The sequence below is a fragment of the Euprymna scolopes genome, chromosome 9 (assembly GCF_053919585.1).
Source record: "Euprymna scolopes isolate OS-2025 chromosome 9, ASM5391958v1, whole genome shotgun sequence".
Classification (NCBI taxonomy): Eukaryota; Metazoa; Mollusca; class Cephalopoda; order Sepiida; family Sepiolidae; genus Euprymna; species Euprymna scolopes.
This window is the reverse complement of record NC_136490.1, coordinates 63,073,947-63,095,103: the sequence shown is the minus strand read 5'-3', so window position 1 is coordinate 63,095,103 and position 21,157 is coordinate 63,073,947. Positions and strand designations below refer to the sequence as shown.

At 34.0% G+C, this 21,157-nt stretch overlaps 1 protein-coding gene across 7 annotated transcripts in view; it reads left to right on the top strand.

Annotated features, from left to right (window-relative positions):
* LOC145284546 (1-phosphatidylinositol 4,5-bisphosphate phosphodiesterase gamma-1-like) overlaps window positions 1-21,157 on the top strand; it is a 335,906-nt gene that overhangs the window by 202,843 nt on the left and 111,906 nt on the right. For all 7 annotated transcript variants that reach the window (XM_080133455.1, XM_080133452.1, XM_080133453.1 and 4 more), the window contains 5 exons: window positions 4,467-4,515; window positions 8,485-8,586; window positions 11,831-11,946; window positions 16,707-16,792; window positions 20,878-20,998. In XM_080133455.1, coding sequence (XP_079989581.1) covers window positions 4,467-4,515; window positions 8,485-8,586; window positions 11,831-11,946; window positions 16,707-16,792; window positions 20,878-20,998 — 474 coding nt within the window. The remainder of the gene's footprint in view (window positions 1-4,466; window positions 4,516-8,484; window positions 8,587-11,830; window positions 11,947-16,706; window positions 16,793-20,877; window positions 20,999-21,157) is intronic.

The window sequence follows — 21,157 nt, the reverse complement described above, 5'->3', positions numbered from 1 at the left end:
GGTAAAGATTAATGTTGAAAGTAGGTTAGGAAAATGACAAAATAACAAGGATTTACAATATTGGTATTATAATTGTTGCATTTGTTATTTAGTTTTTTGTACATACGGGGGGAGGGGGCAATAAAATTGTCGCCCTAGAAAAAGATGACATAATTCCATTTCTATTTGATGAAAACTGGTTTGTTTATTTTTGTTGTTGAAGACCTCTACTAGTTGGCCAGATGTGTACAAATCCCAAGAGCAATTAAAGCCTTCTATCATGTCATGACACAATGTCCAACAAGCTGGATCGGAAATGTGCCACTTTAAAACTCATGGTCTCTACCAATCCAAGTTATGACAACAGGACCGTTGCCAGCACCATCAAAATGCATCACTGGATTGCCATGAAAAACAGGGATGTGTCTAGAGTAATGAAGAAAAGTTTCTGGTTATGGTTTTTTGGTGTGGTTTCAAGTGAGGGCCACATCATGCCTCACATTTTCAAAGTCGGCTTGAAAGTCAACACCAAAGTGTACCTGGATGTGCTGAAGAGTGTGGTGATCCCTTGGTGCAATCAGGTGGCCCTGGGTGTGGCAACAGGACTTGTCGCCAGCCCATAAGTTCAAAGAGACCAAGGCTTGGCTTCAGAAGGAGTGCTATGACTTTTTACCCTTCTCTCACTACCCCCCCCCTCCCCAGACCGGAACCCGCTGAACTATGTTTGGTCATACGTCAAGAAAATCACTAACATGACCTCCTACAACATAAAAGCCAGCCTGATTGCTGCCATCTGCCGAGTATTCGCTGAGCTCCCACCGGAAAGTTTTAGAATAAAGCCATAATGTTGTTTATTTTAGGGTGACAACTTCATCGTTACACAGCAAATAATTGATGATTTCATTTATGTACAGGACATGTTTATGTATAGAATTGTCAGTCTGTCTACTTTTCATGCTTTCCACATCCAATGCAAATTTTAAGTGCATACAAATGAGTATTCAACTTCCAATCTGTCACATGATTAATCTTACCAATTATATCTACTTCTTATATATCAGGTTACAGCTGACATAAAATGTCATAACTCTCCAGATCTAGAGGGTTTATCTAGTGTGTGCGTATATATATATATAAGGATTTTTTTTTTTTTTTTTTTTTTTTTTAAAAAGGAAGAGTCACATTGGTCCGGGCAAGGAGCCCGTCATGATGATGATGATATATAAGGAGAGAATCTGTCGAGTGCTCAGTTATTAAGAAAAATTTAAAAATAATAGTGTAATACTTATTTATTTATATATGACTAGCAGGGGTGCCCAGCGTTACCTGGGTGTTTGTAGGTGTGTGGAAAAAAAAAAATGTGGTAGTAGGCAGGCAGGCTCGAACCTGTGATGCGACGGCGGAAAAGAAAGTGAAAGAAAACCTGACATCAGCTATGACACGAGACCGGAAGTGAAAAGCGAGTGATGTCAATCAAAGTTGACTTGCAGAAATGGATAGCTAAGTGAGTGAATTCATGCGGGTGCAGAAAGTCTGGCTACCGTATTTGTTTCTCCACAGTGTTGGGGAAAATCAGCCCCCACCCCCAAGAGGGAACGCTGGTATTGTCCAAATAAATAACAATTGTTTGATATGAAGGGTTTCCCTCACATTGATCAAAGCTGATTGCCTTCTGGACGTCCCAGCCAGGAAGGCTGAGAAGCAATTACCTTTGCTTTGATCAGTTTCGCTTTTATACAAAAAAGACAAACAAACACTGGAAAGGACAGGATGGAGAGAATTTTTTAAAAGTCGATGAAAATAAAGATAGAGACGATGTCCGTTTGCGAATCTGAGATATTATAATCTAGGGAGTATAAGCAAACTTCTCCAAAATAGTAACCGAAACCGACACGAGAAGCCCAGCAAAAAGCCTGTATTGGACATACAAAAATATGCGCCCTCATTTTGCCTTTTATATAATAGACTAGCGGGGGTGCCCGGCGTTGCCTGGGTGTTTGGAAAAAAAAAAAAGTGTTAGGCAGGCAGGCTCGAATCTATGCGTGAAGGCGGAAAAGAAAGTGAAAGAAAACATGACATTTTACCGTTACGCTAAGACGCAAGAGGAAGTGAAAAGCGTTCAAATTTAGCGATTAAAAAGTTCACTTGCAAAAATGAGTTCATGCAAGCGCAGAAATAAACATTGGCTGCAGGCCAGTTCAGCTTTCCACCATTTCATTTACTTGTTTCCTCACGATGTTGGGGAAACCAAGTTCCCCCCAAAAATGGGGAACTTTCAAATGAATAGTAATTGTCTGATATGAAGGATTTTCCCCACATTGATCAAAGCTAATTGCTTTCAAGACATTCCTGGCAGGAAAGCCAGGCGATGCCTACTTCGCTCCAATTAGTTTCGCTTTTATACGAAAAAGATGAACAAACACACGAAAGGATGGAATAGAGGGAATTTTATAAAAGTCGATCAAAATAAATGTAGAGACGACGTCCGTTTATCAAAGCGTAGATATTATAATTTAGGGAGTATATAAAAAGTTCTAAAAAATAGTAACGTGGTCGAGAGAGCCCCCCCCCCAAAGCCTTTCACTGACATATAAAAACGTGCACGCCACTTTTGCCTTTTATATATATATATATAGATGTATTACGGAAGATCAGGAAAATACTGGTACCATCAATTTTAAATCCAAACAAAGGGGATTTATAGTTATTCTCCTATGCCTTCATCAGCTTCTGTTTATGTTTATCTCCTCAAAAAAAGAATTTAATGATATTAATTCAACATCCTAATTTTTGTTCCTTTTCAAGTGGGGATGGGAGGAATTTTAATTTTTGTTTTTTACTTTTATAAATTTTGTTAAAAAATTTTTTTTTTTTTCTCGGACACTAAAAATGAAGGGAAGGTGATCAGAAAATCACATTACTTATTTACAGATCAAAGAAACAAAGCTTTTAATTGACCACAGCGCATATATTGGCAATATTAAAAAGTAGAAATCTCGAATTAACAAAAAATATAACAAAAATAAGAATAATAGGATTTAAAATATCGTAAAAAAATTCACAGCATGTGAGGCACCATTTTCCAGAAAGACAGACATAAACAGAGGCTGATTATAATCTGGTATAGGAGACCAACTATAGATCTCATTTGTTTAGATTTGAAACTGATGGTACTAATGTTTTCCTTCTTTTCTGTAGTGTGTATTTAGGCATTATTCTTAAGCAAACATTGTTAAATATAATAGAATCCCCTAACTTGATATCCTTTTTTTTTTACATTTTGCAATTTTTCAAATCCTTTTTTTATTTTGTGTATGTTAACATAAAAAAAACATTAATTAAGTAGCACTAACTTTAAATTTTATTGTTTTGATGCACAAAAAAATTATTGAAAAAAATGAAATATGGTATAATTAAGCATAAGAATTTTGTTTGATTTAACAGTTTGCTTATATATATATATATATATATATAATTATTACTATAATTATTTTAATACCTACAGACACTAGTGCAGGGAGTTACGATTACAGGATTACAGCTGGTCGGGAGATTTGAACCCGGCTATGAAGGCATCTCTGACTCCATTAGCAAGGAACAAACCGCACGGCCAACGTTAACCACGAGAAATACAATTAAAATTACCATTTATATAAAGCATAAATGTCAAGACAGCCGAGAGTGATCTTATGATTATAACATCATGATCTCTACACACACACACACACACACACACACACACACACATTAAAATCCAAGATGGCGTAATGGTAATATAAAGGTAACTGCAGCTTCTCTTCCAAATTTTCGGATTTTCACCATGTTGTATCATATTTTAATTCTTTTTGGTGGATTGATTGTTGCTATTTCTTCTGATGATTTAAGGGCATAATAGATTTACTAATTGATATAATTATTAAGTGATTGATTTTGCGCTACGAAACAGACACTGTCAGGAACTGTAAAGATCAATTGATGTAAAGGAATAAAATATAAAATTGTCAACATCATGTATTTTGGAATATAACATTTTTGTCATTTATTATATATATATATATATATATATATATATATATATATATATATATATATATATATATATATATATATACACACACACACATACACAAGCAAACTGTTAAGTCTAACAGAATTCTTATGCTTGAATATACCATGTTTTTATTTTTCAATATATATTAGAAGAATGGCAGTCATCCTCTTGAATAAATTATTGTAGAAGAAAAACTTGAAAGCAGATGATTAGACAACACTACACAGTAGAATTTGGAGACAGTTAACCTGCTGAATTGTGTGGACTGGAAAGGGAGCTTGCATAATATTAGGAAATGTCTGATCCTTGAACGGAACAAAAATGGCCTGAAGTGAACAGAAGAATAAAAGTAATGAGTTTCAAACAGAGCTATTTTCAATAATAAATTGTTTTCTGAAAAAAATGTTATTACTTTTTTTTTTTTTTTTTTTTGTAGGGAGATGTCACCTTATCAATTCCAATCATTTTTGTTACTTGAGCAAAAGGTAAGATTGGTTTCTTATGTCAAAATGCTTAGCATGCTCGCAGAGCAAAGAGTTTCATTCTGCTAGATCTACAGCTGATGTACTAACTGTAATATCACACAGGATTAATGAATTTTGCAACAAGGGCTTCATTTCTAGAGCAATTGCTCTTGACATATCAAAGGCTTTTGATAGGGTATGGCATAAAGGTCTGTTTCACAAGATCTCCAGCTAAGGAATTTCTAGAAATGTCTTCTCAGTTATTAAATCATTTCTTTCTGATAGTTTCATAAGAGTAATGGTTGATGGGCAGAAATCAGAAACTCATAGTATCAATGTTGATGTGCTTCATGGTTTCATCCTGGGCCCAACTCTCTTCCTGATCTTCATCAATGATCTCCCTAATCACATTCTTAAATCATTCATAGATATCTATGCAGATGATACTGCCATCTACAGCAATACTTCAAAGGCTGGTAATGACCAAGGTTTCTCTGATTTTCTATCTCTCTGATCTTGAGCACATGATGCAACGAGGAACGAGATGGCTGGTTAGTTTTAATGCATCTAAACTCTCGTCTTAGGGGAGCACTATGCTTTAACAAGTGTCTGGGTCTGACCTACACTACTAATCTGAAATGAAGCAAATCCGTTGCCAAGGTCACCGGAAAAATGGTTGGATCATTGTACCACTCCAGTAGATATCTCACTAACAATCCTCTACCTGTATAAGAGCCAAGTACATCCTAGGATGGAGTACTGTTGCCACATCTAGGCAGGATCTGCTCGGAGATACCTATCCTGCCATGACAGAGTTCAAAACCAGCTTCGAAACCTGGTGAGTGATGCCTTTTTCTCTTCCTTGCAACTTCTTTCCCACAGAAGAGATGCTGCTAGTCTCTGTCCTATTGTTATTTTCATGGCAACTGCTCATCTGAGCTCCAATCTATGATCCCCCATTTGTCAAATTTTCACACAAAAAACACTTGTCTAGCTGCAATCACTATCAAATCAACAATTTCCCCCACTCTCTATGTGTGCCTAAACCTAAACATGGATCCCATTAACTAAGCTTCTTTCTTAGAACTGCCTGTCTGTGGAACTTTGTCCTGCTTTCCAGTTGACTACAATATAGTTCCCTTCAAGTCCAATGTAAACAAGTTCTTGCTGAGCTGTTCTCTTGAATAATCAAATTTTACAAAATTTCCACAACTAATGATTACTACACTGTTGTCCTGATGACCACAGTGCAACCATTAACCCTTATCCTTGAGTGGCCTTCAGATCTTGATAAGTGGTGACCTCCTTGGAAAAAAAGGGGAGCATTATTTGGAAAATATCTATATCGTGGAAGGAGTTTGTTATTGTGGCCAATAAGCGGAGTACATGGAAAATATAATGAATTTGTTCATTTGGGTCAGTGAAACGATCGGAAAGTACATTATGAGCCAATTGAAATCTATTGTAGAGGGAATGCAGAGTTTTATCATGTTTCGTTTAATGTCTGTTTTACATGTTGGCACATATTGGACCGCTTTAAGGAATTGACTTCCAAATTAACTTATCTTTGGCCAGGTCTTTATTTATCCCTTTTTCTTTCAAGTCCATTTTATCACCATGTTTTCCTTGGCCTTTCTTTGTAAACTAGATTTGCTACTTAAACTGTTCTACATATGTTAATCCAAACTGCCTGTTTTACAAGTATTTTAATGGTGGATGCTCTGACGAATTTCTCGCCCTTGTACCCCCTCAACGTAAATTCCCCCGACAAACCCGACAAGCAGAAGTCCTACCCTTACACAGTAGAGATCCCTAGATGTAAGAAAGCCTTTTACTCTAATAGTTTCTTCCTCAGAACTGCTAGACTTTGGAACTCCCTTCCAGGTTCCTGCTTTCCCAACTGTACTAACATACATAAGTTCAAGTGTAATGTGAACAGACATCTTGCTGTAAAATAACAGCAAACAACATGTGGGTGAGGGGAACGTCTTAAAAAGACATGGCAAACAAGATAAAATAAATGAGCTGTTTAAAACAAGATGCAATGTGTTGTTGGAAATACCAAAAATAAATGCTTTTTGTTTAAAAAAAGAAAAAATGCGGGATCAAATTTCTTTCCTTTTCCTTTCCTTTTGTTTCTTTGCGAGACTTTCATCTACAACCTGCTGGGTCCGTTAAAATGTTACGGAAGATTATTCTGAACCATTAAAAAGTGCACAACGGTACATTTATTCTTTTTATGTTTTTTCGTATGTCTCTCCTGATTTTATGTTATTCTGTATATGCTAGGAAACGGCAGCTAATAAGATCTTGTTCGTAAATATTTTTTCGTATGTCTCTCCTGATTTTATGTTATTCTGTATATGCTAGGAAACGGCAGCTAACAACATCCTGTTTGTAAATGTTTTTTCGTATGTCTCTCCTGATTTTATGTTATTCTGTATATGCTAGGAAACGGCAGCTAACAACATCCTGTTTGTAAATGTTTTTTCGTATGTCTCTCCTGATTTTATGTTATTCTGTATATGCTAGGAAACTGCAGCTAACAACATCCTGTTTGTAAATGTTTTTTCGTATGTCTCTCCTGATTTTATGTTATTCTGTATATGCTAGGAAACGGCAGCTAACAACATCCTGTTTGTAAATGTTTTTTCATATGTCTCTCCTGATTTTATGTTATTCTGTATATGCTAGGAAACGGCAGCTAACAACATCCTGTTTGTAAATGTTTTTTCGTATGTCTCTCCTTATTTTATGTTATTCTGTATATGCTAGGAAACTGCAGCTAACAACATCCTGTTTGTAAATGTTTTTTCGTATGTCTCTCCTGATTTTATGTTATTCTGTATATGCTAGGAAACGGCAGCTAACAACATCCTGTTTGTAAATGTTTTTTCGTATGTCTCTCCTGATTTTATGTTATTCTGTATATGCTAGGAAACTGCAGCTAACAACATCCTGTTTGTAAATGTTTTTTCGTATGTCTCTCCTGATTTTATGTTATTCTGTATATGCTAGGAAACGGCAGCTAACAACATCCTGTTTGTAAATGTTTTTTCGTATGTCTCTCCTGATTTTATGTTATTCTGTATATGCTAGGAAACTGCAGCTAACAACATCCTGTTTGTAAATGTTTTTTCGTATGTCTCTCCTGATTTTATGTTATTCTGTATATGCTAGGAAACTGCAGCTAACAACATCCTGTTTGTAAATGTTTTTTCGTATGTCTCTCCTGATTTTATGTTATTCTGTATATGCTAGGAAACTGCAGCTAACAACATCCTGTTTGTAAATGTTTTTTCGTATGTCTCTCCTGATTTTATGTTATTCTGTATATGCTAGGAAACAGCAGCTAACAACATCCTGTTTGTAAATGTTTTTTCGTATGTCTCTCCTGATTTTATGTTATTCTGTATATGCTAGGAAACCGCAGCTAACAACATCCTGTTTGTAAATGTTTTTTCGTATGTCTCTCCTGATTTTATGTTATTCTGTATATGCTAGGAAACTGCAGCTAACAACATCCTGTTTGTAAAAGTTTTTTCGTATGTCTCTCCTGATTTTATGTTATTCTGTATATGCTAGGAAACGGCAGCTAACAACATCCTGTTTGTAAATGTTTTTTCGTATGTCTCTCCTGATTTTATGTTATTCTGTATATGCTAGGAAACTGCAGCTAACAACATCCTGTTTGTAAATGTTTTTTCATATGTCTCTCCTGATTTTATGTTATTCTGTATATGCTAGGAAACCGCAGCTAACAACATCCTGTTTGTAAATGTTTTTTCGTATGTCTCTCCTTATTTTATGTTATTCTGTATATGCTAGGAAACGGCAGCTTACAACATCCTGTTTGTAAATGTTTTTTCGTATGTCTCTCCTTATTTTATGTTATTCTGTATATGCTAGGAAACGGCAGCTAACAACATCCTGTTTGTAAATGTTTTTTCGTATGTCTCTCCTTATTTTATGTTATTCTGTATATGCTAGGAAACGGCAGCTAACAACATCCTGTTCGTAAAGGAAACCATGAAAAATCATCTGGACAACCCGGTGCGTGCTGCTGCTGACCTCTACTTTACAGAACAAGAGGTAAATTGAATTACGACTCAAACTGTACAAGAACCCTTTTTTTTTTTTTTTCTTTTTCTTTCAGTGTTATTATAATATTTGCCCTACATATTTGTCTTTGTGATGTATGGAGTTGTTCCAAAAGTAAGGCCTCCTAATTTTTCCTCGGGAACTAAAACGTTGAACAGACGGGAGTGCTACCATAAAAACAAGCAACCTTTTGTACCCCAGAATTTATTTTTATACATAGTCACTACAATTCTCAATGTACTTTGACCCACCTTGTTAGATACCTCAATCATAAAAGTCCGGAGAGTTCTTTGTCACTCACATCTCTGTTGCCACTCTGAAATAGACCAACTCATCCCCTAACTATGCTGACATCAATTGCATCGGCTTCATAAACAATCAACAGGTGCCGGTGAATGTTGATCAGTTCAATTTATTCTGCATAGAAGAATTCAATGATGTATCTCTGCTTCTGATGCATGTATATGACAGGTGTTGATTTCTTAGAATCTCACACTGTCAATATCTGAAGGAGAGAAATTAAACTTTCGGGTCATGAATGCATAAGTTCAGTCATCATAACAATGCAATTTACAATCCTCTCCGGCCCATTCGGGTGAAATAAAAAAAAGAATAGAAGCCATTACTTTTGGAACATCCCTAGTACTTAAAATCAGAAATCTGATGTACAAAATAAAGAAATTTGCATACAAACTATAAAGAAATGATCTGAATAATGAAACAATTAAATTACTTTTGTTATAGTGAACAAATGGTCTGATATAAGAATTTATTGTTTACTCAACTCTTCTGCCCACCCTAATTCCCTGTTGGGTCATTATTTGTTATATGTATTATTAAATATCCACCCCTTTTTTTGCACTTTTTCCCCTTTTCTCTCTTTTTGCCCATCTTTTTCATTCTAACCCTCTCTCTCTCTCTCTCTCTCCCCCGCCTTCTTATCTCTCTTTCCTCTCCCTTCTATATCCCTCTTATTTTCTTTTTCTCTTACATGTACTCCTCTTCTTTTATTCTTTCTCTATCTTCCTGTCTTTTTTTTCTTTTTTTTTTTTTCCCCATTTTCTTTTCTTTTTCTTACTCTTTTCTCCACTCTCCTTCCCAAATGATTTTCAGGAAAGAAATCTCAAGGACGTAACCAGCTGTGCTTTCCGTGCTTTATGAACCCACCCACCTCAGAGAAGTCGACCAAACTTTTTTCCTAATTTAAAGCGCCAGTAGAGCAACCAGATGTACTGTTTGTAAATCGATTTTCCCTGCCATTTCACAAATAACGCCTCAAAGTTTACCTACCTATAGGGGAATTTTGCAGGGTTGGATTTGTTTCGTTTCGTTCCATTTTGTTCAAAATATTTACTAATTTATTTTCATATCTTTTGTACAAAAATGATACAAAACTTTACATATCTTTTCAGTTTGCTTCATACATTTATAAGTATTTAATTACAATTAGAATGTGGCAAAAGGCTTAATGAAAAACTATGAAACATGAAAAGTAATAATTATGGCAACCCAAAAATTGCATTTATTAATCAGGTCTAGTAATTTGACAAAGTAATTATCTCAAACAAATTTCATAACTCAATCAAAATATTTAAATTTTTTGTTATAAGAACATTCAATGAAGAATTATTGCAATTTTTACATTGCCCTAATTATAATCAAAAAAGTAAACAAAATGAAAACTTTACTAAAACGAAATAAAACATATTTTGTAATATTTTTGCTACGAAAGTTTGGAGTCCCTCTTCTTGGTCCATCCTGGCTATGTCCTTGTGAAATCTTTATGCTAAAAGATGGATGAATAGTATCTTTGTAACATCATCCAATGTGCACTGTGATGAGATTCTCATAGTTTTAGTTTAATCTAAATATAATTATGTGACTTCAAAATCAGGAGTTAGGTGGAAAATTCTCATACTTTTTATACTATAGATAGAGTTTCTTTAATTCCTATTTTTTTTTTAAATTAGTAAAAACTTGATTGCTTTTCTATTCAAACTTATGAATTTAGTTTACAGTTCAATTTAATGGTGAAAATTGTTGTTAAGAAAAATATAAAGGAGTTGGACAAAATATTGGAAACACCTTGAAGCAGTGGTTTTCTGTTGGCAGCCATCTTGGTGAGCAGTTTTTGTTGAAACAGGATTATCGGGATGATTATTAAGCTCTGCTCTAATTTTGGATGTTGTGGTTTCTTTACAATCCTTAAAAGGGCTCTACACTCTCTTTCAGACATCTTCAGCTTTCTTCCAGAATTTTCCTTCTCTTTTTCACCACCTTTGAGGCTGTAACTCTCTATACAGCCAACATATCAGCCATTTCGGTTACAGGAGCACCTGCCATACAGGCACCAACAATCTGTCCACTTTGAAAATCTGATAGATCTGTCATTTTAATTTTTCTTATTAATATGCACTATGTGAAATGAAAGATAAATTTAACCAATTATTTCAGGACAAGAATAACAATAAATAATAAAAAATAAATAAATAAATAAAAATTTGGTAATTTTTTTTTTTTTTTTTTTTACGTGTGTCACACACAACTAATTTTCGGGAAAAAAGTATAGTATTATTGAGAATAAGCAGGATGGCCGACTTAACAGCAGTTATCTCCCCCTGATTTCAAGCATTTAAATTTACAGTGAAATTGCAACTTGCAAAAATTTTTGTTTTTCCTTATAATTATTTTTCTACTTGACCATTTTTCATAATTTTTGGAATTTATACTAATTTCTGCATGACACGTAAGTACACATAATAATGTTTTTTCTGAAATGTATTTTTTCGAAGACACACTATAGTAAAGTTACACTGATTGTACTTCTAAAAACAAAATAGGTTTACAGCTCCCAAAATTCATACTAAAATTAGCAACAACTGAATAAGGTACTTGATAAAATTCATTTATAAGTTACATTCTTCTGGAGATTGAAGGCGCAATACTCAGTGCAGATGATGCAACACTCAAAATACAATTACAAATTTTTTAGGACTTCTACCCAATCAGGCTGATAGAACAAGATCATGCTACACTCATGGATTAAATAAAGGGTTCCATTTGAAAATTCCGTAAAGATTCCAGAGTTCAACAGAAAAATTCCTGAGTTCAATAAGATACACCTGAAGATGTTCGTAGATTACATCGACCGAAACGTTATAATGCTTACAAATGCTTATCTTTTGTACTAACAAACGTTTTTACTTTAAAATGCAATGTTTTTCCTTTTTTACAGTTTGAAGATTATTTATTCTCAAAAGTAAACCAAGTATGGGATGTGAAGTATGATAAAGTGACACAAAACATGGACAGACCATTAGCGCGTTACTGGATATCTTCATCTCATAATACGTAAGATTTCTTTATTTCTTTTATTGTCATTTTAGTAAAATACAACTTTGCATGGTTATGTAGCACATCACTCAATGAATTCCAGATCTGACATATAAATGGTGGCACCAAAAAAACAATCTGTATAATTTTTATAAAGTACTAACATTCAAATGGCATGTGTCGAAATGTAAGTCCAATCATATTATTAGCTTACAAATTTTTTTTAAAAATGAATTGGAGCTACTGTTGTAAATTTTTAAAACAAACTGAATTTTGTGTGTTGATGAAATATTGTTCAAGCAAGTTTTTTTTTCTCCAAGAATTAATCCCTATTTCAGCCATGTAAATTTACTTGAGAGCAAATGACAGAAATTGTTTGTATTTCTTTCATGATGAAACGTTGGCTTCTTCTCGAAGCAGTAAAAGCAGAAAAAAAAAAGGGTCGGATTCGAAATTCTTCTTAACAATAGCATTTTATTTCTTCTCTCTTGCCACCACCACCACCATCATAATTCTCTTTTCATCTTATTTTTAATATCGGACGGGTTTCGGGTTTAAATGCCAGTGCTTCTCTGTGGTTCTCCACATTGTTATTACAGTAAATTTTAAAACAAACTGAATTTTATGTGTTGATGAAGCATTGTTTTCTTATAAGGAAAATATTGTTCAAGTAAAACGATGGCTTGATAAGTGTTATTCAAACTCTGCTATATCAGAGACAATAGTTAAAAGTTGCTATGGTTGTACAGACACAAATGATGCTGAAGGCTCAGATTACCCAAATTTGGAATTTGTTCAAGAAAACATTAAAAAAAAAAAAAAATGGTGATTCAACAAATTCGTTTTCGTTTGTCAAAAAATAAAGTTGCATGAGATAACAGGAGTTGAAGATGTCAGAAGGCAGTGTATTCAGCATTTTGCAATGAAAAAGCTGTGTTCAAAGTGAGTGCCATGTCTGTTCAAAGTTGATCAAATATAACAACACATCGATGAGTCAGAACTTTATTTGCAACTCTTTTGGATCAAACAGTTTTGTATCAATATGTGGTAATGGATGAAACATGGATACACTACTTCATTCCAGAGTCAAGTCGGCAGTCAACTGAGTAGACAACAGCAGATGAAAGCGGTACAAAGTGACCAAAGATGCAAAAATCAGCAAGCAAAGTTTTAGCTTCTGTATTTTGTTCATCACTTATCTTGATAGAGAAAGAATAATGAAAAGCAGATATTGTATAGCATTATTGGTGCATTTAAAGGAAGAAATAGTTCCCCCCCCCCACACACACACACATACAAAACAAAATAAAATTACAAATGAAGAAAAAAAAGTGCTCTTTCATAGACAAACACTGTTTCACAAGTTGATTGCAGCAATGGCAAAACTACATAAATTGCACTTCAAATTGCTTCCACACCTACTCTATTCTTCAGATCTGACCCCCCTTCCTCCTTCCAAACAACTACTGGCTCTTTGCAAATCTCAAAAGAATGTTTCAGGGGAAAATTTAGTTCCAATCTTCTTTGTGTGTCTTTGAAGCATGTGGTCATACGATAGTTTCTCTTTTTTTTATACAATACTTTGCATTATTGTTGTATTCTGCAAGTTCTCTCAAGCTGCACCAGTTGAGTTGTAGAAGGCAAACAGGACAGTATTGCATCATATGGTGCTCCTCTCCACATTCACAGATGTTTGGATGGTTTAGTCCTATCCGGTCATAGCAACTTTTAATCACCCCATTCCTACTCTCAGGCAACTGTGTTTATCATTGGACCCAGGGTGAACCAGGAGAGAAGGGCTCAAAAGCATGGATTTTTATGTCAATGGGAGGTAGGGGTTATTCTTTAGTTGTCAGGTTCACAGCTGTAGCTTAATCCTTTCCTGTGATGTTGTTAGGAATTCAGCATAACTGAGGAAGCTTCTTAACTTCAATCATTGTATTATTGGTTCACATCTATGAAGGAGATGATCTTCGTAATCTCTGTCAGCTGGCAACTTCTCGTCTCACATCTAAAGGGGCAATGCAAGTTGTTCGGATTAGTAGGCTTCAGGAAGCCAGTTATCAAGCAGCAGGTGTTGTTCAATGTCAAATCTAGTATTTTTCTGCATGTGTTGATCACTGAAATAGGACAAGCATATTCTGTAGTGGAATAGCACAAGGCGAAGGCAGTACATCTTAGTGTGTATGCTGTGATACCTCACTTGGAGTTGATCAGTTTCTGTAGGTAGTTGGTTTTGCAGTTGACTTTAGTTTTGTCTTTTTTACATGTTCTTTGAATGAGAAAGTACGGTCCAGAGTTATGCCAATATAATTTGTTAGATTATTATCTGATTTGAATGTTTGGGCTATCAACTCAACAGCCCCATCTTGTATTTTTAATTGTTAATGAATGATTATTTTCTATCCTTGAATATTAATTTTGTTTTCTGATTTCTGATAAAATATTATAAGGTTGTTTTCATTACCATTTCAGTTATCACTGTATCGCATAGCTTCTCTATGAAGGTTGTTTTCATTGATTGCTTTCTCCTTCTGTTGTAGGATGTCGCTCACATACAGAAAAATAAATGATGCTTGTGCATAAAAAAAGTCATCTATAAAAATGACAGCAACATTTTATGTAGTACTTACTTGGTATTGGAAAAAATTACTGTATACTGAAATTATGGAAAATGATCAAGTACAATTTTAATCCATAATATAAATCTCACCTGTCTGCTTAAATGTACGTATGTATGTTTGCATGTCTGCCTAAAACTTTTGGCAGAGTTGACAGATTTTCACGAGATCTGTATTATTTTGAAGCTCGACCCTTCGGACGACAAATATCGAAAAATTGGCCGAAAACATTAATTCCTTCATCCTCAACTGGGCACTTTTCTACAGGAAGGGCTCACTTTTTTCTCCGATATTTTCGAAAGTCATCCCCTTTTTCAATTGTCTAGCCTTAATTTAAACCTTTGTCATTTCCAGTTTGCCGATGAACACAGCAGCGAAGACATCACGTTTTTTTGTTTTTTTTCATATTCTTTTCCTCCTTCACGGTACTGGTTCTGAGCCTGCCTGCCTACTACCACTTAAAAAAAAATTATTTTATTTGCTCAACACACACCTCCAAACACCTGGGCAATGCCAGGCACCTAGGCTAGTAAAAAAAATAAAATTGATTTAGCAATTTTATGCTGTTGTGACCAAGGGAAGACAATCAATGAATTTTGATTTATTAATTAAGATGAAAATTTGATAATGACGGACTTCTTTGAACTACGATGCATAGTTGAATTTCAAAAATACTACTAAAAATACTCTGTAATTTTCAGTGTACAGTAATATTTTTAAATACTAAGTAAGTACTTTATAAAGTTTTGCTCATTTTGTTTTTAATTACCATATTTCACAGGTGTCTTTTTATGCACAAATACCGAATGGGCTTAATTTTCATATGTGCATACTTCAAAGAGCTTTGTCATACAATTGAGAATAGAATTCTGACCCATACCATGATATTGGAACAGTTTTTCATCTGTCAGAACTAACAAGTCTTGTCAGAAGAGACATGGTTGTATAACTTCTATCTATTCAAGCTTTACATAATGATTGTTCATATCTAAATTCTAAGCTGAAACTGATTTTATATATTTAAAATATTTATCAGTATCTAGTAGTGATGGGATGAGTCCAATATTTTTTTTTTTATTCTAATACAATTACAGATTCCGATTCTTTTAAAAAATTTTAAATATGAAGTTCTTTTTCTTTTGGGATTGAAGTGAAGGAGGGCATCAGATTACAAAAAAACGTGTGCATATATTTTCACAAATGGAAAAATACACTTGTCAGGATGATCTATAGATTTTAGATTTACTGATAGTTTTAAAATCAATAAATATCATTTCTTTATTAATTTTCAACAAAATTTTAGTTTTACTGACAGTTTAAAATCAATAAATATCATATTTTCAACAAAAACAAATAGAAACAATACAAAGAATCATTTTTGGCATTGCAAAATAGGCACACTTTTTCCGATACTGATTCCGATCCCCAAAAAAGTCCTAATTTTTTTTTTTTACTGGATTCTGATTAATCATCCGAACACTAGTTTCCAGTCACCTAAATCAACCATATATCCAATTATACTGCCCCCCCCCCGCCAAGTCTTCTAGATCACACTCTCTGGTCTTGTATGCTTGTCTTCTAAACCACTCTAACTAATGTCATACAAATAATTTCGGCCATTTATTTATTGTAGATTGTTTTCATTCTATCAGCTATTATTGGGTAAAAATATTATTTATTTTTTATTAAAAAAAAAAAAAGAAATCTATGTGGACACTTCAACAAACTATTTCACTGCTAATTTTTATTGAACTAAATGAGGTTTACTTTCTCAATCATAATCCCTGTACCTTCCAAGTGAGGTAATAAATGACTCAATTATACAACAATTCAAGGTGAATTTGGACAGGTGTTACTGTATCTTCTTTCGTGTAAATTTCTACCACTCTTTCCTTACATGACAATTCAAGCATGATTGTTTTATTTTTTGTCAATTGAATTGAATTATTTTTAGTTATTATTACTTGTAGTAAGGATTGAACCATCACCTTCCAGATGACTGTCACTTAGAATTGATTGCTAACTTTTAACTGTTATGCCACATGCCCATAAAAATAATCCAAATACAAATCATCAATCTTTTAAAACATTACAAATCATAGTTTTAATATTAAAATGTTTTTTTTTGTTTTCTTTTTTTTTTTTATATATATATAGATATTTAACTGGAAGTCAATTTAATAGTGAATCTTCATGTGAAGCTTATGCCAGGTGCCTTATGATGGGATGTAGATGCCTTGAATGTGAGTACACTTTTCTTCTTTTTTTTTTTTTTTTTTAATTTTTTTTTTTTTTTTTTTAGATTTTTATGAATTTCTTTATCAAATCATCTGTTTGGTCCAAATTTGTATTTTGATCTTTGCTAAACTGTAAATATTGAAAAGGATTGACAAAAAAAAAATGGAGCTCTTAGAAACATCTTTAAAAAAATTTAAAATTTTGAATAAACAAAATATCTTATGTTAAGATACAAATATTAAAAAAAAAAGTAATTGGATTGTTTGTTTTTTGTTTTTTTACTTGATTTTTTCTTAATTTCGGATAGTAAAATATCCATCATCAGAGAAGAAATGAGTTATTTGGGTTTTTTTTGTAAATAAAATGTCCTTGGCTTCTGTTCAATAATTTTTTTTCCCCAAATTGTCACAGTAAAAATGAATTTACACTTTCAGAGCATATATATCACTAGATAACATTCCAAAGCTCAAAGATGCATTTATATCACACTCATAGCCTTTCAATGTTAATATAATGTCTTACACATGTTTTATTGAATGGTGGAAATTCAGACAACTCCTCAAAGACAGATTTGTGTTGGAAGGGGGGGGTCCAACTGTCCTTGGGTTGTGTTGTTATCTGTGAAGATGACTTTGCATGATGTAATGTGCATAAAATCTCTTTACTTTCAACATCTTTTTAGTCGTGTGGTTGTGGTAGTGTAAAAAAAACTATTTCCTTCTCTGTTGATGGCTATTTTACTCTCCGAAATTAATAAGAAAACAGTCAACAGAATCAAACAATTTTTAATAAAATATTTGCATCTTTACCTGGTTTCAAAGACGTTTTGTCTGTTTATCAAAAACTGTAAATATCATTTCTTTTCATGGCAGGTGCTTAACTAAGCTCCAATCTATGATTCACCCCTATAAAACATTTGCAACAAAAGATCATCTAGTTGCAACTATAGGGTTGCTTCCTAGCTGACTACAACATTGTCATTTTCAAGTTCAATGTGAACAATTTTTTTTAGGCCATTCTCTTAAATAATCAAATTTTGACCAATCACCACTATCATTACCAATAATCGCAGTGTTGTCTCACCGTCCATCTGACACTCATTGACACTTACACTTGAGTGGCCCCTGGGTTTTAATAAGTGGTGACTCTTATTAAAAAAGGAAAAAAAAAATTGTATACTTGTTAAGTATAAAGTCATTTCATTCATCTTTTTTCTATTGCCGAGTTTGACATCAATATTCCCAGACTCGAAAAGATGTATCTGAAAAAGGCCAGAGGGTACATCAGCTGAAACAGTGTGGAATTTTTGTTTTTAATGGAAATCACTCCAGACAAGGTATGAAACCACTTGATGTATGAAACTTCAACAATAAGTGCTATATGGCTAGATTCCAACCCAGAAAACAGCAATACATACCTATTTGTCAGAAATATCACTTGGGGAATGTGAGGACTAAAGGACAAAATAAAGGGAGCAAGAGACACAAAGTTGTTGAAAGTAAACCCAAGATTGATTTTCTAGTCTCCATAATAACAACCAAGATGAGATTGGGGGTAACAGCGATTAATGATATAAATTGAAAACCTGGGTGTGCCAAGTTTGAATCTAGTTTGTTCCATTGTAACACTTAGTGATGTTAGCAATCTTTATGTGGTTCCTCCTGTAAGTACCTAATGTTTTCCTAGAAAGAAGTTTAACTAGAAAGATATCAGAGAACCGAATGACAACAATCATCATCTGATTATTTGAAATGAATGAATGATGATCAAACGCAACAAATTCTCATCATCAGCAGCATTATCATCATCATCTTCATCATCTGTTTAACACCTATTTTACATGCCGTCAATTGGGGGACATCTTTTAACAATTGACTTCCACAAAAACATGTCTCTGACCAGGTCTTTTTTATCCCTCTTTTTCTCAAGTCTTTTCTGATCACTTTCCTCCATGTTTTTCTTGACTTTCTCTTGTGATCTGACCCTGCTATCTCAAACTCTTCGACATCTAAGTACACAATAACTCTCACTCATTATGTCAAACAAAGCTATACCATCAAAGTCTCTCGTCCTGCATACATCTCCCTATACTGTTCAGAACTAATCTTCCTCTAAGGCCATCAGATCTAAGCTTGTTTTTAAGACTCATATTACATATCCATTAATACTCATATCATTTCTCTTCATATATGATTATCAGGTAGGTAGCAGTGCCTAAGTGATTAACAATACGGACTAAAAATCTGGGTGCATGCAGTACAAATCCAGTTTGTGTCAGACTTTCATTATTTTTTTACATCTACAACCTTATGCTTTTACGATTACGTAAATTCCTTATATCTTTAAACTTTTAAGATGCCTATCTACTCGATACGCAGTCTATGCAGATCGTTTAAGAATCAACAGTTTGTCCTTAGCATAATTTCATGATTTATGTTTAAATTATTGACATTATTATTATTATTATTATTATTATTATTATTATTATTATTATTTTCATCATCATCGTCATCATCTTTGCCACTTATTCCAATTTTATTTTGATTTTCTCTTTACTTCTACTAAGTATGTCCTAGGATGGAGTACTGTTGTCACATCTTGGCAGGAGCTGCCTTGACAGTTCAAAATAGATTTTGTAGCCTAGTGGGGGATGCCCTTTTCTCTTCCCTGCAACCTCTTTCTCACAGAAGAAGCACTGCGAGACTGTCTCTGTTCTATTGTTATTTATTAGCAAGTACTCATCTGAGCTCGAATCTATAGTCCTCCTTTGCCAAACTTTCATGAAAAACACTCATCTAGCTGAAACCACTATCAATAATTTCCCCCACTCTTTATCTGTGCCTAAACCTAAACATAGATTCCATGAATAAAGCTTCTTTCTTAGAACTGCACGCCTGTGCAACTCTCTTCCATTTGTCTGCTTTCCAGCTGACTACAATTTGATTGTCTTCAAGTCCGACATAAACAAGTTCTTGATGAGCTGTCCCCTTAGATAATCCAATTTACCAAATTTTCACTACTAACAATTACTACGATATTATCCCATTGACTACCGTACACTCATTAAGCATCATCCTCGAGTCGCCCTCGGGCCTTGATAAGTGGTGACTCCTTTGTAAAAGAAAAAAATAATAATCATTTGTATCTTCCCTGTAACTCAATTTAATTAGTGTTTAACCTCCTGAGGAGAGGGGAGGTAAATAAAATAACTAAAATGATTGGTTGGTTGTTTTTGTTTTACGGCATATCAACCCTTTCCGGGTTATTTAATGCCGAATCCAAAGATTTTGAAGAAAAATTTTTTTAATAGAATATATTTGTTGTTTTCACGTTGGTTTCTATTTAACCCATAGTTGGAACCCTAACAGGTACTACCACTCCGGGTCAGAGTGGACCTGGGAGCAATAGTAATTAAAGGGTGGCTCAATACTCCCCAAAGCCCACAAGCTGGGGCCTCACCACTGGATATATTTTAAGGTCATATCCAGGACCCCCATTGAGGGACTTTTACCCTCTGCAGGGAGGCAGTCGGTGTATTCTAATGCCCCACCAACAGGGCCGAACTAAAATGAGAACATCAGTTTGAATAATGCAAATCAGTCTTCATTTAAAAAACACCAAAACATAATTATTAAACTAGTAATTATTAGTATTATTTGGATTCATCGGAATACTGTTCTCATCTTAAGTGTTATTTTCTCAATGTAATCTCCACAACTTTCTTCAGGTGTATCTCGTCAAACTCAGGAATTTGGACGGAATTTCGAACAGAACCCTTTATTTACTTCATTGGGGTAGAATGCTTTCGTTTCATCAGCCATGATTGGATAGAGGTCCTAAGTAATTTGCAATTGTATTTTTCGGTTGCCCACATTGAGAATTGAACCTTCAACCTTCCGAAGAATATCATTTTCATAATTGATTTTTCCAAGTACTCTAACCACTGTGCTATTGGTCCTTGTAAATAATTCTAGTACAAATTTTGGGAAGCATAATTATTAAGTACAAATTTTTCATTTCAGCTTAATTGCTTGCAAATATTTGTACCTAATTAATGCCAATAATTGCTTCTTTTTTTTCTCTTCTTCAGTGGACTGCTGGGATGGTCCCGAGGGTTACCCACACATAACACATGGACATACATTAACAAGTAAAATAAAGTTTCTTGATGTCCTCAAAACAATTGCTGAACATGCCTGGATTAAAACAGAGTGAGCTTCTTTGTTTGTTCATTTTTTGTTTTCTTGTTTTGTTTTTCTCCTGCTAAATAAATAAATATATCATTTTGGTTATAACGTGAAAATGGGGATCAACGCTGCAAGATTGGAATTGGGTGTGTAAAAATAATGTTAAAAACGGTATTCTTTCAT